General features: G+C 37.4%; 4 protein-coding genes across 8 annotated transcripts; 2 read left to right on the forward strand and 2 right to left on the reverse strand.

The window, feature by feature from the left end:
• Positions 1-75: 75 nt before the first annotated feature.
• On the reverse strand, positions 76-1,784 carry LOC114721115 (zinc finger A20 and AN1 domain-containing stress-associated protein 1). 2 transcript variants are annotated; one of them, XM_028906925.1, is made up of 2 exons: positions 1,504-1,784; positions 76-785 (listed from the first exon to the last, which is right to left on the reverse strand). In XM_028906925.1, exon 2 carries the CDS (start codon positions 776-778, stop codon positions 272-274), a length of 507 nt encoding a protein of 168 aa, XP_028762758.1. In that variant the 5' UTR covers positions 779-785; positions 1,504-1,784; the 3' UTR covers positions 76-271. The 2 variants fall into 2 exon arrangements, with proteins under 2 accessions (XP_028762758.1, XP_028762757.1); XM_028906924.1 differs by having other exon boundaries at positions 76-781; positions 1,503-1,783.
• A 1,479-nt stretch (positions 1,785-3,263) lies between these two features.
• Positions 3,264-4,250, forward strand: LOC114721106 (uncharacterized). The gene is made up of 2 exons (XM_028906916.1): positions 3,264-3,857; positions 3,942-4,250. Exons 1-2 carry the CDS (start codon positions 3,688-3,690, stop codon positions 4,132-4,134), a joined length of 363 nt encoding a protein of 120 aa, XP_028762749.1. The 5' UTR covers positions 3,264-3,687; the 3' UTR covers positions 4,135-4,250.
• A 527-nt stretch (positions 4,251-4,777) lies between these two features.
• Positions 4,778-7,481, reverse strand: LOC114721117 (uncharacterized). Its single transcript, XM_028906926.1, has 5 exons — positions 6,995-7,481; positions 6,449-6,527; positions 5,965-6,033; positions 5,224-5,397; positions 4,778-5,050 (listed from the first exon to the last, which is right to left on the reverse strand). Exons 1-4 carry the CDS (start codon positions 7,318-7,320, stop codon positions 5,293-5,295), a joined length of 579 nt encoding a protein of 192 aa, XP_028762759.1. The 5' UTR covers positions 7,321-7,481; the 3' UTR covers positions 4,778-5,050; positions 5,224-5,292.
• Positions 7,482-12,603: 5,122 nt separating this feature from the next.
• LOC114721098 (TVP38/TMEM64 family membrane protein slr0305-like) lies at positions 12,604-17,051 on the forward strand. 4 transcript variants are annotated; one of them, XR_003738020.1, is made up of 5 exons: positions 12,610-13,200; positions 14,333-14,569; positions 14,680-14,897; positions 16,157-16,420; positions 16,766-17,051. XR_003738020.1 is itself a non-coding variant. In XM_028906911.1 (4 exons), the coding sequence occupies exons 1-4, from the start codon at positions 12,925-12,927 to the stop codon at positions 16,797-16,799; spliced, it is 765 nt and encodes a 254-aa protein (XP_028762744.1). In that variant the 5' UTR covers positions 12,604-12,924; the 3' UTR covers positions 16,800-17,051. The 4 variants fall into 4 exon arrangements, 2 of the variants coding, with proteins under 2 accessions (XP_028762744.1, XP_028762743.1); XR_003738022.1 differs by having other exon boundaries at positions 16,157-16,405; XM_028906911.1 differs by lacking the exon at positions 16,157-16,420 and having other exon boundaries at positions 12,604-13,200.
• Positions 17,052-18,007: the final 956 nt, after the last annotated feature.

The following is an 18,007-nucleotide window of genomic DNA, read 5'->3' on the forward strand; positions in this document are numbered from 1 at the left end:
AATTATTTTTAAAACTGTTTCTTCCACATACCCTTTTAATCAGATGATTACAAACAATATAGAAGACCAGCAAAATGAAGAAAGCACAAGCAGATAGCCACTTCAAATATTCAGCGACCATGAATAACCAAGCAGGTATCAGACTTTTTATTGGACCGTCCAATCTAATTCCGCGAACTAGTAGCTACGAAGAGTCAAAGAGAGAGATAAGCCAAACCGTTTTCTAATGCGCTAATCAAATAAAATACAAGTTGCAGGACACAGGCAGATCCTAAATCTTGTCTAGTTTTGGGGCTTTCACCACCGGATTAGCCTTGGCAATCGCATCACGGCCAGAAACCTTGAAGTCATATGTACACTCGTGCTTCTCCGGATATCGATGTGCCCCGCAGAAAGTGCTCCCACACTTGCACGGGAATCCAGTCAACCCTACCTTCTTGTTACAACTGCTACATCGGTTCGCCGCCTTTGGCTGCCCTTGATCGCCACCGAGAACCGCGGACGATGAAGACGATGCTTCCGAAGGAGTTCCAAAAAGGAACTGCGCTGTGGGGTCGGTTTCCCGGGTCTGATGAGGTAAGGGAGCGGATCTAGGGTTGAGTGATTTCTCCATGGCGGCTTTAGCGGAGGCGGCCTGCTGCTCTTTGATTTGGAAGTCTCTGTAACATTTAGAGCAAAGGTTCATGGTGCCGGCGGTGCCAAAGAATCCACAGTTGTTGGCGCATGGCTTCGGCTCCGACGGCGCGTAGCTTGTGCCATCGTTCTGTTGGGAACCCATCTTCTGCGAAGGAGCGAAAAGGGAAGGTGAATATACGAAATTGGTAATTCTTCTCTAGGGTTCGACCAGACTTCTGCTTGGGAGTTCCGGGAAACCGTGTTAATGATTATATATATGTTGCGTATGGTCATTGAAATCCCACCAAATCAGGCCTAAAAAACCCACTAAAACTCCTTAACAGTAATGTTTTTTTGAAAAAAAAAAAAACGTTTCCAAAAAACTTTCCGGAAAAGTCGGTGAGGAGATGATTCTAGATGAGGTAAAATTAAATTTGAGACATACATGCACATAACCTCAGCATGGAGAAGGCAAAATAAAAAAAATAAAAAAAAATCCTCAAGCACGGAGAAAGACATGGGGAGGCATAACCGGAGAAGAGACGCTCTTGTTTGGGCTTGGCCCTCTGCTGTATTTGAAAAAAGGGTGAGCGAAAAAAAGAAATGTGCGTCCAAAAAATATTTCTTTTGACCACCGGAAAAGGCAAAAGAAGCATCACGGAGCATCCGCTCAGAATTCGGACGTTAGACCGCGTTGGTCATCTAACCATCGCAAAGTTGGTGGAGAAACTAAAAACAATAAATAGATGATCAGAATTCCACACGAGTCACGAGGAATGCATGAGAGATCGAATGAAAAAGAAAACAAGGCAAATCATTCAGAAACGTAAGAAGAGAAAACAAGAAAACAAATGAACACAAAAAAAGAAGAATTAAAGTGATCGTACCTTGAGAATAGGAGAAAGAAGGAAAGAAATGAAATCTGGAGGAGTGAGAGATATTATGGGAAAACAGAGGAAGGAGGGACTAGAAGGCGTAATCGAAAAGAGGAGAGGATGATGGATTGGAGGCAAAGGAGGGACGGCGACGAAGCGGACCTTAAAAAATGAGAGGGTGGGGAGGCGCAGCAACAAAGTCCCCTGGTTTTGGCGTTTGATGTTGCCACTGAAAAATCGTCTGGGTTTCCCACGGCACCCCTAGTTTTTGCATCGTCACCCCATTGTCATTGTCTCCCTCGGCCAACCCAGATAGTGGGCCCGCCTCCCCGCCACTGCTTTTTCTAAATTCTCCTTTTTTTTGGTTAATAATAATAATAATGAGAATAACATAGGAAGAGAAAGCCAAAAGAAGGACAAAAACAGGGATAGAGCGCGTGCTATGTAGCTTTTCAGCAAGTTGGGTGCTCCCGAGGCTTGCCCTGGAATCACCATTCACAACATGGGAGCCGCTGGACCGGCTGGACAGCACTGGCCCTCCTAACACTCGCATGCCCTACAAGTTTCATGCCACGCGCACTCCCCAACTTTCACTGTCCTCCTTTGACCAGCACCAATTATCAGTTACAAGCGACTGGGCAAGCTTTCTGCCTTTGTTTTCCGCAACAACGGTGAGAGAAGTGAGCGCGTATAAATCACGCTTGTGAAGAGAGTAGTGGCAGGGAGCTGACCGTGCCCTCTCACCAGGCCGCCGATACCGTCACAATGCCGTCATTATGATCGACAACGCACAGGCCCTTGCTGCCGCATCGTCTGTTGTCGCTTTGTCACCAACTTTGAAAATAAATAAGCAAAACAATAAATAAATACTATGACCACCATTTGTCTTCTACATTACAGTGTGCCGTTCAAATACTGTGACATCTAATTATGGGAATGTTCACTTCTTTTTCTTTTTCTTTTTTGGGGTTAATCAAGGCCAGCTAAAGGCTTAACCAAAAGGTTGCATAAAAAGAGCAGATAAACAACCGGAAAATTAAGAAAAAAAAACAGAAAAAGTTATCAGCAGGATCGTTGATCTTCCTGCAGCCCCGCCAGGCCTCATTACACCTTGATTTGGGGTGTCGATTCACCGTGTATTAAATACTCCTCCGATTTTTAATATAAGATCTAATGATTGAGTTGATTTTTATTCTAAATATAAGACCTACTTATTATATTTATTAGTTTTTCTTAAATTATCTTTATTGATACTCCCTCAAGTATAATAAAAATAAAAGAGAGAGGAAGGATATTAATAAAAATGATTATAATCTTTTAAGAAAAACATATCACATTTTTTACAATTAAATTAGTTAAATAGGTTTTATATTAAGGATAATATTCAATTTTGAAACTATTTGAATATTGAAAAAAGAAAAACTGAATACACAATCTTTTACTTGCGAGATAAATTCATCGCCTCAGCAACTACCCCAATTAATTTCAATATATCAAGTTATCAACGTAAATAATAAAGTCAACGATAAGTTGCAGAGTTTATAAGTAACAAGCAAATTCATTTTTGGCAGGGCGCGTAACAAGAAAAAACTGTCAACTACACCGCGTGGAAGAAAAATGAAGATGCGGTGCTTGGCCTAATGTTGTTATCATCGCATTGGCCACGTAAGGTTACTGATTCGGATGTATAAATTTGAAATCACTCTGATAATGGGAGAACGCACGAAGCAATGTTCGATTCATTTGTTGACTATAGCCTCCCTGCATCTCTCTCCTACCAATTGGTTCTTTTGGCCATCACAATTCATAATAACGAGCAGACATAGCAGATAGTAGGAAGATGTGAAAGTGGGGACTTGGGACTAGCCGACTAAGGCCTTTTCTATTTTGAATCTTTGGTTTGATTCCGTGTACCTAAGCATGCACAGGGATTCAAATGCTCTCTACTGCTGATAAAGATGTCAGGAAATCAAGTGCATAGATCCATCCTGTCTTCAACAAAATACCCTTTTTCCCCCCTTAACTTATTATTGGGTCACCCATATTGGATGTGTGTTATTCTAGAGGCTGATACTTTGGTCATCATTACAAGCGAAGAAACGCCTCTTCACTCTCTGTCGAGTCTATATTTGCTACATATCCCTATGCATCATTGCATACAAGAATAAAGAACAAAACTGTGTATTTATAGGAACTAATGATTTATCAAATTCTGCATATCCTCTCACTTTCTTCACTAAAGACGTATAGGAACCAGAAGATCATGTGCGTGGGCAACAAGGTGATTAATTCGATAGGTCTCCTTCACTCTTCAGCTAGGAAACGACGATCCAAACGACCTAAAGTTCAGGTTTACAAGTTTGCGAGGTAAATTATGGTTTATCCTATATCTTCATTGGTTTCGTCCGACATCCTAACGCATAGGAGTCTTGTATATGTATGCATGTACAGACGAAGTGAAAGGATGGCAGGGGAAGAAATGATGCTAAAGAATCTGAAGCTGTATTTGGAGAACCAGATTATCAGCGAAGAAAACAAGAAGCTGAAGAACAAGGTTGTTCATCTTCAGCAGGAGAAGCTTGTCCTGATGAGTGGGCTTGAAAAGAAATTTCATCGTTTGAACCTATTTTCTGTCACCCTCTAGTATATCAGGAACAATTAAAAGTTGTGGACGACAGTCCTCCTTCTCCCTCTCCCTCAGCCCATTAGCTTTTCTAGCCTTTTTTTTTAAAAAAAAGGAGTGCTTGCTATGTGAAAGCTTATGAAGATGATAAGGCGATTGAATATCTTAGTTTCTAGGGAACAAAAATGGATAAATTAGTGTACTTTTTTCTTCTTTTTTTCTAAGCATAGGCATACTCTCATTAGAGACAATTCTATTTAAGACATCATTAAACACTAAACATAAACACCTCTCTTAATAAGAATTTAAACCTTAATTCACTATATTATAAAGAACTAATCCCTCCCACTGTACCCCATTCCCATTAGTAAATTAGTGCACTTTTAATCCAGTGTCACAAAAGACATCTGTTAAACTAATTTGATTAAAGTCGGACAGTGGCCCTCTAAACCCTTCAAACTATAGACATTACCAACTCACAGTTAACTTTATGAAAATGACCGCGGCTTTGATCAAATAAAGCAGAATATATGCATTCAAACAAGATTCACTATTTATCACATTAACAAATATGCTATTACTCCTCTGGTCCTAAATACAAGACCCTTATACATACTTGTGTAAGAGTCTTATATTTAGGACCAGTATGCATAAGAGAGGACTATCAACTACTAGAAAACATTTTTTTTTAAAAAAAAAAAAAACATGTTAGATCCTCATACCGCCCTCTTCGTCAGTTATGACTACTCTGAACAATTAGGAGTCCGGACATACATATACAGTAGATGAATGATTATTCATGCTAGACAGTGGAGATTCTTCGGCATTCACAGGCTCCTAATATAAGACGGCCTTGATAGTTGAATCCAAACTCTGGAATTAATGCCTACCGTTAGTGAATAGATCTTGATCTCGCGAATTTTCCAGCAGGTTTATCCTGTTGCAAGAAAACACAAGTAGATTCAGAGGAAATGATGGCTGGTGGCACTAATACGGAAAAGAAGGATTCCTTTCCTCGTAAGCATCATCTCTGACATTTTAATGGTTTTCGTAAATTAGCAGACTCTTCTCACCATCATATTCGTTCATAAATTAAAAGGAGTAGTTTACCGAGAAGCAGAAAAAGAAGACATCCGCTCGGTCTAATATATTAATTCCAGAGGCCCGCACTGCAAAATTTCAAAAATTTTTGGTGCCCTCCCGGGATTTGTATATACGATATGCAGCTATGCACATTGTGGCATTACCCAGAACGGTAAGTGCTGCTTGAAGAGCCACCAATACCTGCAATTCATTTGGATCTGGATCACTTTAGGCTTCCTGCCTTAATCTTATTTAACCGGATTTAACACAGTATGAAAGCATCATGAGTCTACATCTGTTACGTAGCTAGGCCATAACAATAATACAAACCCAACTCGATAGGTCGAATGAAGTAACTTAGGTCTGGAAAGTACAGACGGTCCATGAGTTTATTCATCGAAAAGTTCCATAAGAAGCGGGTTCAAGCTAGCAACAAAGTTGGGGAGGATGAATTGTACGTATAATACATTGTGAAATATTCTGAAGTCAGGATGCAGACATGCAGAAATTAATGACGGTGGCTACCACAAATGATTGGCCAGAAGCCCAGAAGGCATGCTTCTTAACTAGCACATATATTAAAAAACACCATCCATAACCCCGCATCTTGAGGTAATGATTATTTATATGTATATTGACCAATTAATCGTTCCATATTCATATAAAACAAGATCCTCTTTAAGTTAAAATAATCGTATCATCAATCACGTGAAATTTTGTCACTACAGGGCACAGCATTTTTGCATAAGGAGAGAAAAGCCTTCCTACCTCCAGGGACTCAGAGTTATAAAAGAAATGCCATGTGCATGCGCAAAGTGCTCCACCTAGTAGGGGTACCTGGAAGAATCAGACAACATCTAAATAACACCTTGTCTCAACCTTATGGTAAAGAATAAAGACATAGTCCAAATGAGAAAAGAGATACCAAAATCCAAAACATCTGATGGAGGTAAATGAGGGAAGGAAATATTTGGATTGGTAAAAAAAAAAACGTATGTCACATGAGATAACTGCTAGGAGAAAACTAACAGAACAATACCAAGCTTAATTTTCTAAGCATGCAGGCCTAAAGCTTAATTTTCATAGAAACGCAAGTAAAATAACTAAAGCCTTCGAGGAGTAGTTAAAATTAATGTACAGATCAGTGATAGAAAAATATCATTTGCTCTTTAACAGCTTAACGCCTTTTCTAAACATAGAGCTTCGCAATGCAGTGGGCAATGCAAGGAATTGCAAAATAAGAAAAGAATACCATGCCCCATGAAAGCCCCTTCCAAGATTCATATCCTGATCTCTCCCCGTACTGCCATACCAACGCCATGGCTATAATCCTTTGAATAAAAAACAACAATCAGTAACTTGACACCCCAGAAACAAAATAACCAAAAGGATTTCTCCTCACAGATAAGACGTATTAGAGTTAAGACGAAACAATGCGCACTTGAACTGGGTTAAGTTCTGTAACTACTTCGCCAATTGTGAATAATATAAAATTATCAATACCACAGAGCCCTCGAACTTCAGCATACTAAATCATCTCCATTATTTTGGGAATAATAGACGACGAAAGAAAGATGGGAGCTCGATCCGTTTCATAAAGCACAGTAGTCGTACATGAGAACGTCTTGATGTCCTTTCGACTGTTACTAATAATCAATTCCTGGGGTATTGAAGAGTGCTAAAACTGTTCGAAAATAAACAAGGCAGAGCCCTCGGTGATGAAGAAGGCGAAGGCATGGGAGACTTAGAGAAAGTGATAAAATACGAACAACACACAAGGACATGAAAGCAAACTCACCATTCGATGACGCTGGAGACGTGTACAGTCCATGTGGGAAGGGAAAGAGCATTGGAGGGTTCATCCAGCTGGAGTGCAGATCCCAGCAACGGAAGTTCCATAGATGAGGCAGATTCGGTGAAGGTGAGGAGCAGACCCACTCCGAGCAGAGCCGCCCTGGTTTTGGGGCTCCGAAATATATCAGAAATCACAAGTTTTGGAGGCGCAGCTTGAGTTGGAGTTGCAGGCGCAGTGGATTTTGGATGGGAAAGGCAAGAGAAACGGGTCGGCAAGGGGATTTTTGAAGTGCAGCTAAGTTTAGGTGAGTAGGAGGCAACGACGGCCATGTTTGGATTGGAGTTTCAGCGGAATTGGGGACTTCTCGAGAAAGAGGATCACAAATGAGAAGTCGAGCACGGTTTACGTCGACGTTTTGAATTTTCAAAAGAGAGATTACGCTGATTTGATACTCCCGCGAAAATGAATCCAAAGATCACCAATTCTTTCTTTTGAATAGAGCCGGAAATATGGGTTGGGGTTTGCGGGTCAGTCCGTCAACCCGTTATAAAAGAACGGGTTATGATTGGCATTTTGCCAGTCCGTCAAAATGCGGACTGCTCTAACCCGCACCGCATAACCCGCGGGCTGTGGCGGGTTGGCCCGCCTAACCCGTCACTTTTTTTAAAAAAAAAATTCATATAAATAATATATTATTATATTTGAAATTTTTCTTCTCTCATTTACATCTCAATTTTCATGTTACATAATACATATGTAAACAGCAAATATTTTTAAAAAATAAGCATACCATATTTGTAGCAAAAATTTAATAACTACAATCAAATATAAGATAATATTTATTATAGAAAAAAAGTATTTTAGAAAAATATGGTGAATGAACTTTTAAAAAAAGTTAGATAAATGCACTTCTAATTTATTAAGAGATAGTGTTTTGTATCAAACATGACATTTGTATAAAAAAAATTATAAAATTTATCACTTGATAAGTTGATGTTGAATGTTAGTCATGTAAAATATTTGTAATATATTGTTTTATATTTATATTGACTATTTTAAATGTGGTTAAATATAATTTATACTTGTGATTACTTTTGAAATTTTGGATCACCATTTATTAGTTTAAAAAATTAAATAAAAATAAGATTTAAAAATTGAGAATTAAAAAAAAAAAAGATGGTGGGCTGGCAGGCTGGCCCGCCAACCCGCTGTGGCGGGTTAGGGTTGGGACTTTTCCAGCCTACCAAAATGCAGGCTGCTCCAACCCGCACCGCATAACCCGCGAGTTGTGACGGGTTGGCCCGCAACTCGCGGGTTAGCCCAGCTATACTTTTGAACCATAAAAGAGGTCAGTACAAAACAGCAGTAGCGGGCCAAATCTCATCATCAGTCTCCTATTCCTGCTAAGAGTTGGAGATTATTGAAGATAATAAAAATTCCCCTCCACAATATGTGATGACTTGACTGAAAAATCAGCAATGCCTAAATTTTTCTTAAAGATATGGTTAATCAGAACTTACCAATCTCTATGGAAAAGTACCTTATCCTCTCCTGTGTTTCTAAGGAGAAGCTCACTAATCCTCCATTTGCTAGTAGACTCATCTCTTTTACTTTTTGATTTATATTTCTGGTAAAACCTCCTCTCTTTCAATTATCATGAAGTAAGCACGATTTTTTCAAAAAATTTTATATGGAGTTTTATTACAATTTCCACCAATATCTTACTCTTATACTTCTTCAGTCCTTAATATAAGATCTATTTAACTAATTTGATTAGATTAAGGAAGTTAGGTAAGTTGGTTAATTATAAAAAATGTGACATGTTTTTCCTAAAACACTATAATCATCTTTCTTAATACCCCCTCTCCCTCTTCTACTTGATTATAGTTGAGGGAGTATCTATAAGGGTAATTTAGAAAAAATTAATAAATATGAGAAATGGGTCTTATATTTAGAATTAAAACTAACTCAACAATTGGGTCTTACATTAAGGACGGGAGGAGTATTATTTAAAGCAATGATTAAAACGGTATCAGGCTAAACAATTTAACTAGTCTGACTACCAATTGGATTTATTAACATCCTAGTTTGGATCAAAAAAATAGTTTATGACCAAGTCAGATCAAACTAAAGTTGAACTACCGTTGAACTAAAACATGAAGTTAAATATATTAGTGAGAAAATAACGAAAAAATATATAAAAATTAGTATACAAGAGAGTCAGATATATTTTCGAATCATTTGTGGCCATATGAGTTTATTTTATTGAAAACTTCATCTATTGTATTGATATTATAGTGATAATTAAACTTATTATATATACTACTATATATGTGTATCAATTTTTTGTTGAATTATCACGTCATGACTCCTGCCTTCTAATTGGTTGGTCCATAAGAACGACGAGTAATTGGTCTTTTCCACTGGACGTTCAGTTTAAGTACATTGATCTAAAGGAGCCTTGGATCCAATTGCTCTTAATTTATTTGTTGCTCAATGATTTGAATGTGCCACTTAATTTCACCGCAAGTTGCAAAGTGTATTTTTTTGTTAAGTCACTTTGGACTTAGGTGTTAAGGGTAAAACTTCTCAACAAGTGTATTTTTTAAGATTTAAATTTGTGTTTACTTATTATCTCAATTAATAATTTGTTAGTATGTATTTTATAAATATTTTTATTGAATATTTTATAAATCTCATCTGGATTATAAATGATGAGCACTTGAACACGTATTCACCACCTTAAGTCTACTCTTTAATATTACTCCAATTTTTTTAATAAGAAACAATTACTATTTATATCTTGCCTCTATGTAAAAGAAGCATTTGTAAGATATCTTAAATTTTTCTGGTTAGTTTCTTATTTTGGCCTGTAAGCTACTTATTTTAATATTCCACATATCTATTAGTTCACTATTTCAATGTATCATTCTCTTTATTTTAATAACTTTTTATCCTCTCACTTATACTCTCTCCTTCACTGATAAAAGTATTTTTGAGGGAAAACTTACAAATTTTATATATTTATTGTTTTTAATCAATTTTAACTAACTTTTCATTTGATCAAACGTTTGCTGCTATAAATAGAGACAGTGGGAATACCTAACAAGGCTCTGTTCATGCTCTACTTGGATGTGAAGAAAAATTAGGAGGAAAGAAATAAGAGGGGAGAAAATGGAGAGAAGAAAAAATTAAAAAGAATATGTTATCATCCCTCTTGCTTGGATAGACGAGAAAAATAAGAAGGAAAGAAAATAAGCAAATAGCTGAATAACTAAAATATCATTATTAAAATATATCATATTTAAAATTAAATCAAATTAAATGCCGCAATAGGAAAATTACACTAAAATTAGTATCATCAAATAATACAAAATCAAGTTATTTGGTTTATATATATTTTCGTATTATTATATTTTAAAATCAAATTATTTAATAAAAATATTGTTTTAAGATACAAGATAAAAAGTGAAAATTTTAAATATAATAAAAAAATAAATATGAAAAGAAAGAGAGATGAGGGTCAGTGACGAAAACTTTGTTTTCCTTCCAAATATTTCCATACATGAAGAAAAAATTAGGTATGAGATTCACCTTATTTTCTCTCCTATTTTTTTTCCTCTTATATTTTCTCTCCCATCCAAATAAGAAATAACTCTTTTTTTTTTTTCCTTCCTAATTTTCTCTCCTCCTGGTTATGTCTCACAAGGGGTGAAAGCAGTTTAAGTCACGTTACCAAAGCATTTTCACTATCATTTCCTTGGTAGCATGCCGACCCGGACAAGGACGGGCACTGGACGTCTTGGCACAACTGGCACCACTTGTAAGAGCGCCCTTTTCTCCTGTGCAAGCAAAATTTGATCAATACACTGACTTCACACGCGTGTACTATTAAATAACTGCCGTGCTTAAGCTTCGTTCTATATGTTTCACCTGGCTTATGCGCAATTAAATCATGACCCTGTTTTTAATTAATGCGATTATGTCTCCAGCGGGCTTCTACTATAACATACTCGCCAATATATATATATATATATATATAAGTCTACAATTTGCAATGTATGAGTCATCTTAATTTAGATGCATGTGGAGTGAGAGTTGGACAGATTTTATTCCCATTGCTAAATTATTGGGCGGAGAGAGTGAGGGAGTGTGGTGTCTAATGTGTCTGGCCCCAGACCAGGAGTGCTTGAGAGCGCGTCGCCGGATAGGTTTTACGAGAGGTGGGGACTGAGAATGCCGATGCATGTTGTGTCTTCCATAAAATTTAACTAACTTTTAAAATTAACTAAATTAGTTATTTAATGTTTACTGATATATTCATAAGACTTTTTAAGACCACCCAATGGATTTTTTGTTAAGCTAATTACGACTATCTCCTCCTAGTATTAAAAACTTGAGGTGGTAGTTTCTAAGTAAGAACATGTGGAAGAAGATGGAGAAAATAAAAACAAGAACAAAACATCAGGGGAGACATGTTGGATAATCAAGCGAATCAAGCGAGAGGCATGGCGGATGCTTATGGGAGGCGATTAAAACAGAAAAGGATTTTTTTTTTTTTTATTTTGGGCCGATGAGCGAACTAGTGGACCAAAGGCATACACGGGGAAGCAGCGGCGAAGCAGTTGATGACACTCATAATCTAGAGTGCTTGCCACCTCACGCACACGCGTCGTCTGGATATTGGACTCACAACATATCCCCACCCGAGGGATAGAGGAAAGCGTTCCTTTCTCTCCCTCCTTCAAGGCTCCAACCTATTCATGTGTAGGAATCAGAGGGCCCCCCCCCCCAGAGTTCTCTCTCACCATTACTATCTTTTCACCTTTCTTAATTAAAGGACAAAATTACCCCCGTCTAGGCATTTCCAAATATCTCCTCTCATATCCAGCATCTCACTCATAGCATATTACTCTCTGATTCTAAATAAGTGAGTTGTATAATGAATTTATAGATAAAAAATTAATTAAATTGGTTATTCATAAAAATATGTGTTGATTTTTCTTAAAGTATTTTTTTTAATTATTTGTATTGAAAACTATTCCTGAAAAACCCCTCAATATGTGCGGTTAATAAGAAAATTGTAAGGAAATAATTATAAATTTGGAAGATAAAATAATTATTAAAAAAATTTCAAGCTTCACTCTTGATGAAACAAGAAGTTAGCTTAAGGTCTTAAGGATAAGCGGCTCAACCACCTAGTTATAAGTCAATCATTTAATTTCTAACGCGTATGATTTCAAAAATAATATTAATTTACATCCACATCAATACTGTCCACTTCAATATTCACACATATAATCAATCATTTATTAATGTACACAAGGCTAACGTATTATTGCTGATAAAAAAAAAACAAACAAGGCAAACGCATTATTTATAAATGTAGCGATAAAAAAATAAATGTAGCGATCAATTAAGATATGAACAGTGAAATCCAGACTACGCAACATCTTTTTTTATAAGAAAAAAAAGAAAAAGAAAAAGAAAAAGATGTTGATGTTGATTTTGTAGGCCCGCGTTGCAGTAACGGTGAAGTCACGACGAGCCAATGGCATTCCATCCCTCAAAATCATCCGTGCCGTTGCATACGCGTCACTCACACTCGATGCCTTAACGGGATCATGGCGCCACCGGGGCTGACGAGCAAAACGACACCGTTCCGTTCCAAATGGTTTCTTCATCACGGGGAGAACAACGCATAAATTCCTGAATCGGTTCTTTCGTCAGCGGTCACTGCATCTGCCAGTCTCCGTTCCTCGATTCATTTCTCATCCCTATATACTTCCACCATCTTATCATTGTAGGTCGCTGATCTTCTGAATAAAAATTCCCATCATGTTTCTTTGATAAGGTGTGTTTTTTTTTCAACCGGTGGTTACAAGGAGGGAGCGTATTTTGGGCCACCGGCCACTCAGGGGTTTGCTTTTTCGATGGCTTATTATGGAGACGATGGTGGGAGGGCCGAGGTGATCCCGGAGCTTCCGCTCAGAATTTGCAGTGACGACAACAATGGGGATTACGTAAAATTGAGGCACGGTCCGGAAAATGCTGAACCGGCAACCGCCGTAGGTGAGGCGGCGGAGGTTTCACCAACAGGAAGAGTAGGGTCTTTATGGTATTGGGTTAAATTGTTGATCTTGGCTGTGTGTATAGGGCTCTTGGTTGCTGTATTTCTCAAGTGGGTCGGACCCTTTTTCATGGATAAGGTTTGTTATTACTCGTGTATTATTCTTGCAATCGTAACTCTAGATGAACTTGAATGCCCTCGATTACTGTGTTGTAATCGTTTCCCTTTTGGTTAGTCTTGGACTCGCACATGTTTTGGGTATTGAGGCTTCCCCATCCCCGTTCCTCTCTATCAAAGTTTTGAGAAAGAAATCATGTATGTGTTTGGAAAAAATTGAGTGCCGGAGTGAACTTGGTGGGTCCTCTTGCGTCAAAGAAACATGCTTTGAATTAGCAACCTCGAGTCTAGTTTTGGTCATCCATGATTTCCATCCTAGAAGTCCTTTATGTTTTTTTTTTCCCCTTTGTTCGGTTGCTGTGTAATTTTTTATTGTACAGGATGACTGAAATCGACACCCGAGGTTCTGTCTGGTTAAAAAATAAAAAATAAAAAAAAAATTCCTAGGCATATACCTGGAAACTTACTTGAAAGGTGGTTGAAGATAACACATATGAAAATTTAACCATATGAAAATTTTAAAATTCGTGATTGCATATCTTAAATAATAAGGGGGGAAAAATTTGTTTGGTCGATGTTAAACTTATTTATTTATTTTTTTAATAAATAGGTTTACAAAGATCTGAGAAATTAGCATAACCACGTGTATGGGCCACCTACAGAGCTTGGTTTCCATCATCCTGAATGTGGAGTACTTTGCTGTGGAATCAACCTTAGTTTATCCAATTTGGCTTGATCATGTCTGTGTCTTTGTCTGATGAATGCATTTTAAAATGTAGAAAGTATTAGGACGGTTTCTCTTTGTATCTGGTATGGAGCATTTGACTATTTGGATAGTTGTTGCCTGGATGAACTCTGTGAATTTTACAGCTCAGTTTTATCTTGTGACAGTAGAAATGGTAGTTGAAATGAATAAAAGCCTGTGTCTTTGGCTGACGAGTTGATTTTAAACGATGCTGGCTAATGTATCTTATTTCTTGTTGGTTGCCTCTAACTTGAGATATTAGGAACTTCAGTGCATGGATATATAGGCTGACATGATTTCTTGCAGCTGCAGAAACTGATTAGAGCATTAAAAAGTTTGCTATGTTCTTTTGCCCTTATCTGCATATATCAGTATTTTGAGAACCTACCTGATTAATGTTTCTTTTCAGGAGATTATTCCAATACTGATTTGGGAGAGAACCACGTTCAGTGTTCCAGTGTTAACTGTTCTGCTATTTGCTTCCATAGCATTATTTCCAACACTATTTTTACCGTCTACACCTTCTATGTGGGTGGCTGGGATGACATTTGGTTATGGCCTTGGGTTCTTGCTAATAATATCTGCGGCATCTGTGGGTGTCTCTCTCCCTTTTTTCATTGGTTCAATCTTCCATCAAAAACTTCAAGTACGTGCCTTGTTTTTAATCAAGTTGGTTTTATTATATTTTATTTTTTTCTTAAAACATTGTCTACATTTCTGTGCTAAAGCTAACCCAACATTTCATATTCTATGCAGGGTTGGTTAGAAAGGTATCCTAAGAAAGCCTCATTATTAAGATCTGCAGGTGAAGGAAATTGGTTGCATCAATTTCGTGCTGTTGCTTTAATCAGAATTTCTCCATTCCCTTACATAATCTACAATTACTGTGCTGTGGCAACAAATGTTAAGTATGGACCTTACATAATGGGATCATTGGTGGGAATGGTGCCAGAAATATTTGTTGCAATCTACACGTAGAATCTCTATCTCTCTCTCTCTCTCTGTGTGGATGTCTGTGTGTGTTTGTGTGAAACATTGTTTTTTGATCACTCAATGAGTTGCTTCGCTTCCTCTTTGCATACCTAGATCTAGGCAGTTTGTTGAATATTTATATGCGCTTGTTAAATGTTTCCATATACATGGGGACCGTCTGTTCTACTCAATTTTGGATGTCCATGCCTGATCATTATTTAAATTTTTTGAGGACATGCATATATTCATAAGCCTTTTGTTCATAAATGACATTTATTAATATATGTCTTGATAAAACTATTAATTGTTGGAACAAGTTGATATGGTTTCAATACTCGATTTAAGTGGGAGTTCTGCAACCATGTTGTTATGATCTCCCTTGTTGAAATCTGTTGCTTTCATCCCTACGAGGTTTATAAATTACCATTTATATTTCAGTGACAAATGACTAATTAAACAGCAGTTGTGAAATATTTGTAGAATTCTAGATGGTATGGTGAACATCTCCTTCTGTGTCTTTGTGGTTCAGTATTAATACTGAATCTGCAAAGAATGTGAGCCAGATATATACTCCATTCTGAGTGAGAGAATTTCCTTAGAATTGCATTCTGGTTTTATGCGTGTGAGGTGGCAGAATGCTTTTGATTTTTTGTTTTCTTTTTATTTCTCTGAATGCAAGTGTTTCTAACTAAACCAAGTACTATTTGTTAACTGACGAGTAAAGATAATTTTGGAAGAGAGGGAACGGGAAAGAAAGGGTTTGAGAGAGATGGGAAAGTAGAGATAGAGAGAGAACAAGAGAGGAGATAGAGAGAATTCTGAATAGTATGCAATTTCATTCACGGGAAAGTCGGGTCATACAATTGGGTATTTGAGTCTATTTATAATCCCTAAATCCTAAATCTCTAACGGCTAGTTACTCTAACTGTTTTACCTAACTTTATTTTGTTTTACATATATACACCATTAAACTTGATGGTTATTGAAGGATGTTGACATTTTGACTTTCTGTTTTCCTACATGTGAGCGAATGAGTATGTGCATGACCTGATTTTATGCTTTAGTTTCACCAGCTAGGTACCATGTTTGCTCTTACTTCCATAGTTGGCTTCTTGTTCTTCCTCTTCTGGTTGCATCCCCGCCCCCCAGGTGGGGGTTTCACCTCTCCAATCATCTTCCTAGCGAGACTTGTGACTTCACCATAATTTGATTCTCCTGTTTTGTATCTTCAACTCATATCCCTGGCATTTTCTTACTGCAGGGGGATTCTGATAATGACTTTAGCTGATGCTTCACATGAAAAACACACTCTATCTGCCCCTCAAATTATCTTTAACGTTATGGGTTTCTGCTTTACTGTGGCTACAACAATCTTCTTCACGTTTTATGCTAAAAAGTGGTTGAAAGAGTTGGGAAGGGAAGACGAAGTTTTATTGCAATAATCCAGTAATTTTTGGCTTGGTTTCCTCGACTTTCACTGCATGAGCTAGACACCAGGTCATATTGGCAGGTGGTGCACAGTTGGGTGAGGTTTTATTTAAGCTACTTCATCCATGGGAGGAATTCAGCTAACACGACTAACCTATTTTAGCTCAGCATCTACATTTCTTTGAACCCCGGTCTTGTTTGCTGAGACGGACATTTTTTTGTGCGTCTATATTGTATGATTGTATATGAATGAAATTCCCACTCATGCTATTGTTTGGACTGAACAAATGAGAATCAAATACAAAAGAGTTTCTCACTCATATGATTGACGTTTGAGCCAGCTCATTTTGTGATTAGTAGCCAGATAAGATTGACTAATAATCATCCTTCCTTTTTATTGTTTCCGCGGAGTGTGACCAATAACGATCTAATCTCTTTGTAGACCTTGCGCTTCACAATCAAAGCTTTTGTGTTGAGGCGACGCTGGAAGCAGGATAGAAGATTCTGAAAAAGCCATAATGATCTCCACATTGTTCTTATCCTACTGTGGCGATGCCACGTCAGAGAGCCTTGTTGGTGTTTTTTTTTTCCCTCCCCTTTTCATGAGAGAGATGAAAGAGGGTAAAAATTAGTACTATAATGTAAAGTTTCAGCATAGTTTATAAGGACAATAGAGTATCAAAAATTACTCATATTTTATAACAGATTTAATATTTTTAATTGTTTTTTTACTGGTACCTATAAATTAGTTAGAAATAAAATTTAAGGAGTAGTGACCCCACTAAAAACTGTCTGAAGCGATTGTCCTGTGTTAGAGAGTCGGGAGCTTTTGGCGGATGGAAATGGGACAGACTCAGATTCGAATTGCATGCAATTACAAGTGGGTACAAGTTATGGCTGTCAGTTGGCCCCCCCTCTTTATTTTCATATCGCCACCCACTTACCACAAAACACGCATGGTATTTGTTAACCAGCCTTTCTTGCTTACTTGTTTTTTGAATTATGTGATCCGTCAAAACGACATTAACTTAAGATCAGAGGCCATATCATCTCAATAATAATCATGAAACCAAAATGACCACGACCAATGAAAATAGGCCGAGTTGCGTTCTTTGAGGGAACCAGCGGATCAAATAGTAGGGACAATAATAATAATAATTTTTTAATGTGAAAAAAACTACTTAATTTCTTATATTAGGAATGGGACTAACACTAACAATGATAAAAGTTGCTCTCTGTTCTGGGCAAGAGCCAAGGCGGTTAAAAGGGAGAAAAAGCACTTAACAAGGCAAACCAGCAGAGACGTTTTACACAGATTGTCGGCCTTCACTGGTTGTGGGTGTGCGTGTGAGCTGAGTGTATCTCGAAATTCTATTTTTGACCGTTGATTAGGATGGGGAGAAATTGGGTAGAAGGAGTCACCCAACCACAACAAACTTAAAAGAGTCAAATGCAACACAACAGACTCTTTGAACGAAGAGAAATAACGTTAAAGAGGTTCTGCGTTGAAGAAAAGGCCCCATCTTTCCTTTTCCATTAATCTAATCCCAAAATTACCTAACACATCGAGCAGGACGCTTGCTGTGTTAGCATCTTGTCATATTAATACTATTTTAATATCAATTATAATTTTATAAGTAGTTTTTCACTGTCTTCTATTATTTTCTCTCAATTTCTCCTTTGT

This window comes from Neltuma alba, unplaced genomic scaffold (genome assembly GCF_004799145.2).
Source record: "Neltuma alba isolate B1F8T4 unplaced genomic scaffold, ASM479914v2 tig00012011_pilon, whole genome shotgun sequence".
Taxonomy (NCBI): Eukaryota; Viridiplantae; Streptophyta; class Magnoliopsida; order Fabales; family Fabaceae; genus Neltuma; species Neltuma alba.

Bases quoted from the DNA above. Each gene is read 5' to 3' on its own strand.
- LOC114721115 (XM_028906925.1), bottom strand. From the start codon at position 778: ATGGGTTCCCAACAGAACGATGGCACAAGCTACGCGCCGTCGGAGCCG.
- LOC114721106 (XM_028906916.1), top strand. From the start codon at position 3,688: ATGATTTATCAAATTCTGCATATCCTCTCACTTTCTTCACTAAAGACG. The intron at 3,858-3,941 runs GTAAATTATGGT...ATGCATGTACAG, and splicing joins CAGGTTTACAAGTTTGCGAG to ACGAAGTGAAAGGATGGCAG.
- LOC114721117 (XM_028906926.1), bottom strand. From the start codon at position 7,320: ATGGCCGTCGTTGCCTCCTACTCACCTAAACTTAGCTGCACTTCAAAA. The intron at 6,034-6,448 runs GTATTCTTTTCT...TGATTCTTCCAG, and splicing joins AGGGGCTTTCATGGGGCATG to GTACCCCTACTAGGTGGAGC. The intron at 5,398-5,964 runs GTAGGAAGGCTT...AATGAATTGCAG, and splicing joins ATAACTCTGAGTCCCTGGAG to GTATTGGTGGCTCTTCAAGC.
- LOC114721098 (XM_028906910.1), top strand. From the start codon at position 12,925: ATGGCTTATTATGGAGACGATGGTGGGAGGGCCGAGGTGATCCCGGAG. The intron at 13,201-14,332 runs GTTTGTTATTAC...GTTTCTTTTCAG, and splicing joins GACCCTTTTTCATGGATAAG to GAGATTATTCCAATACTGAT. The intron at 14,570-14,679 runs GTACGTGCCTTG...TATTCTATGCAG, and splicing joins TCTTCCATCAAAAACTTCAA to GGTTGGTTAGAAAGGTATCC.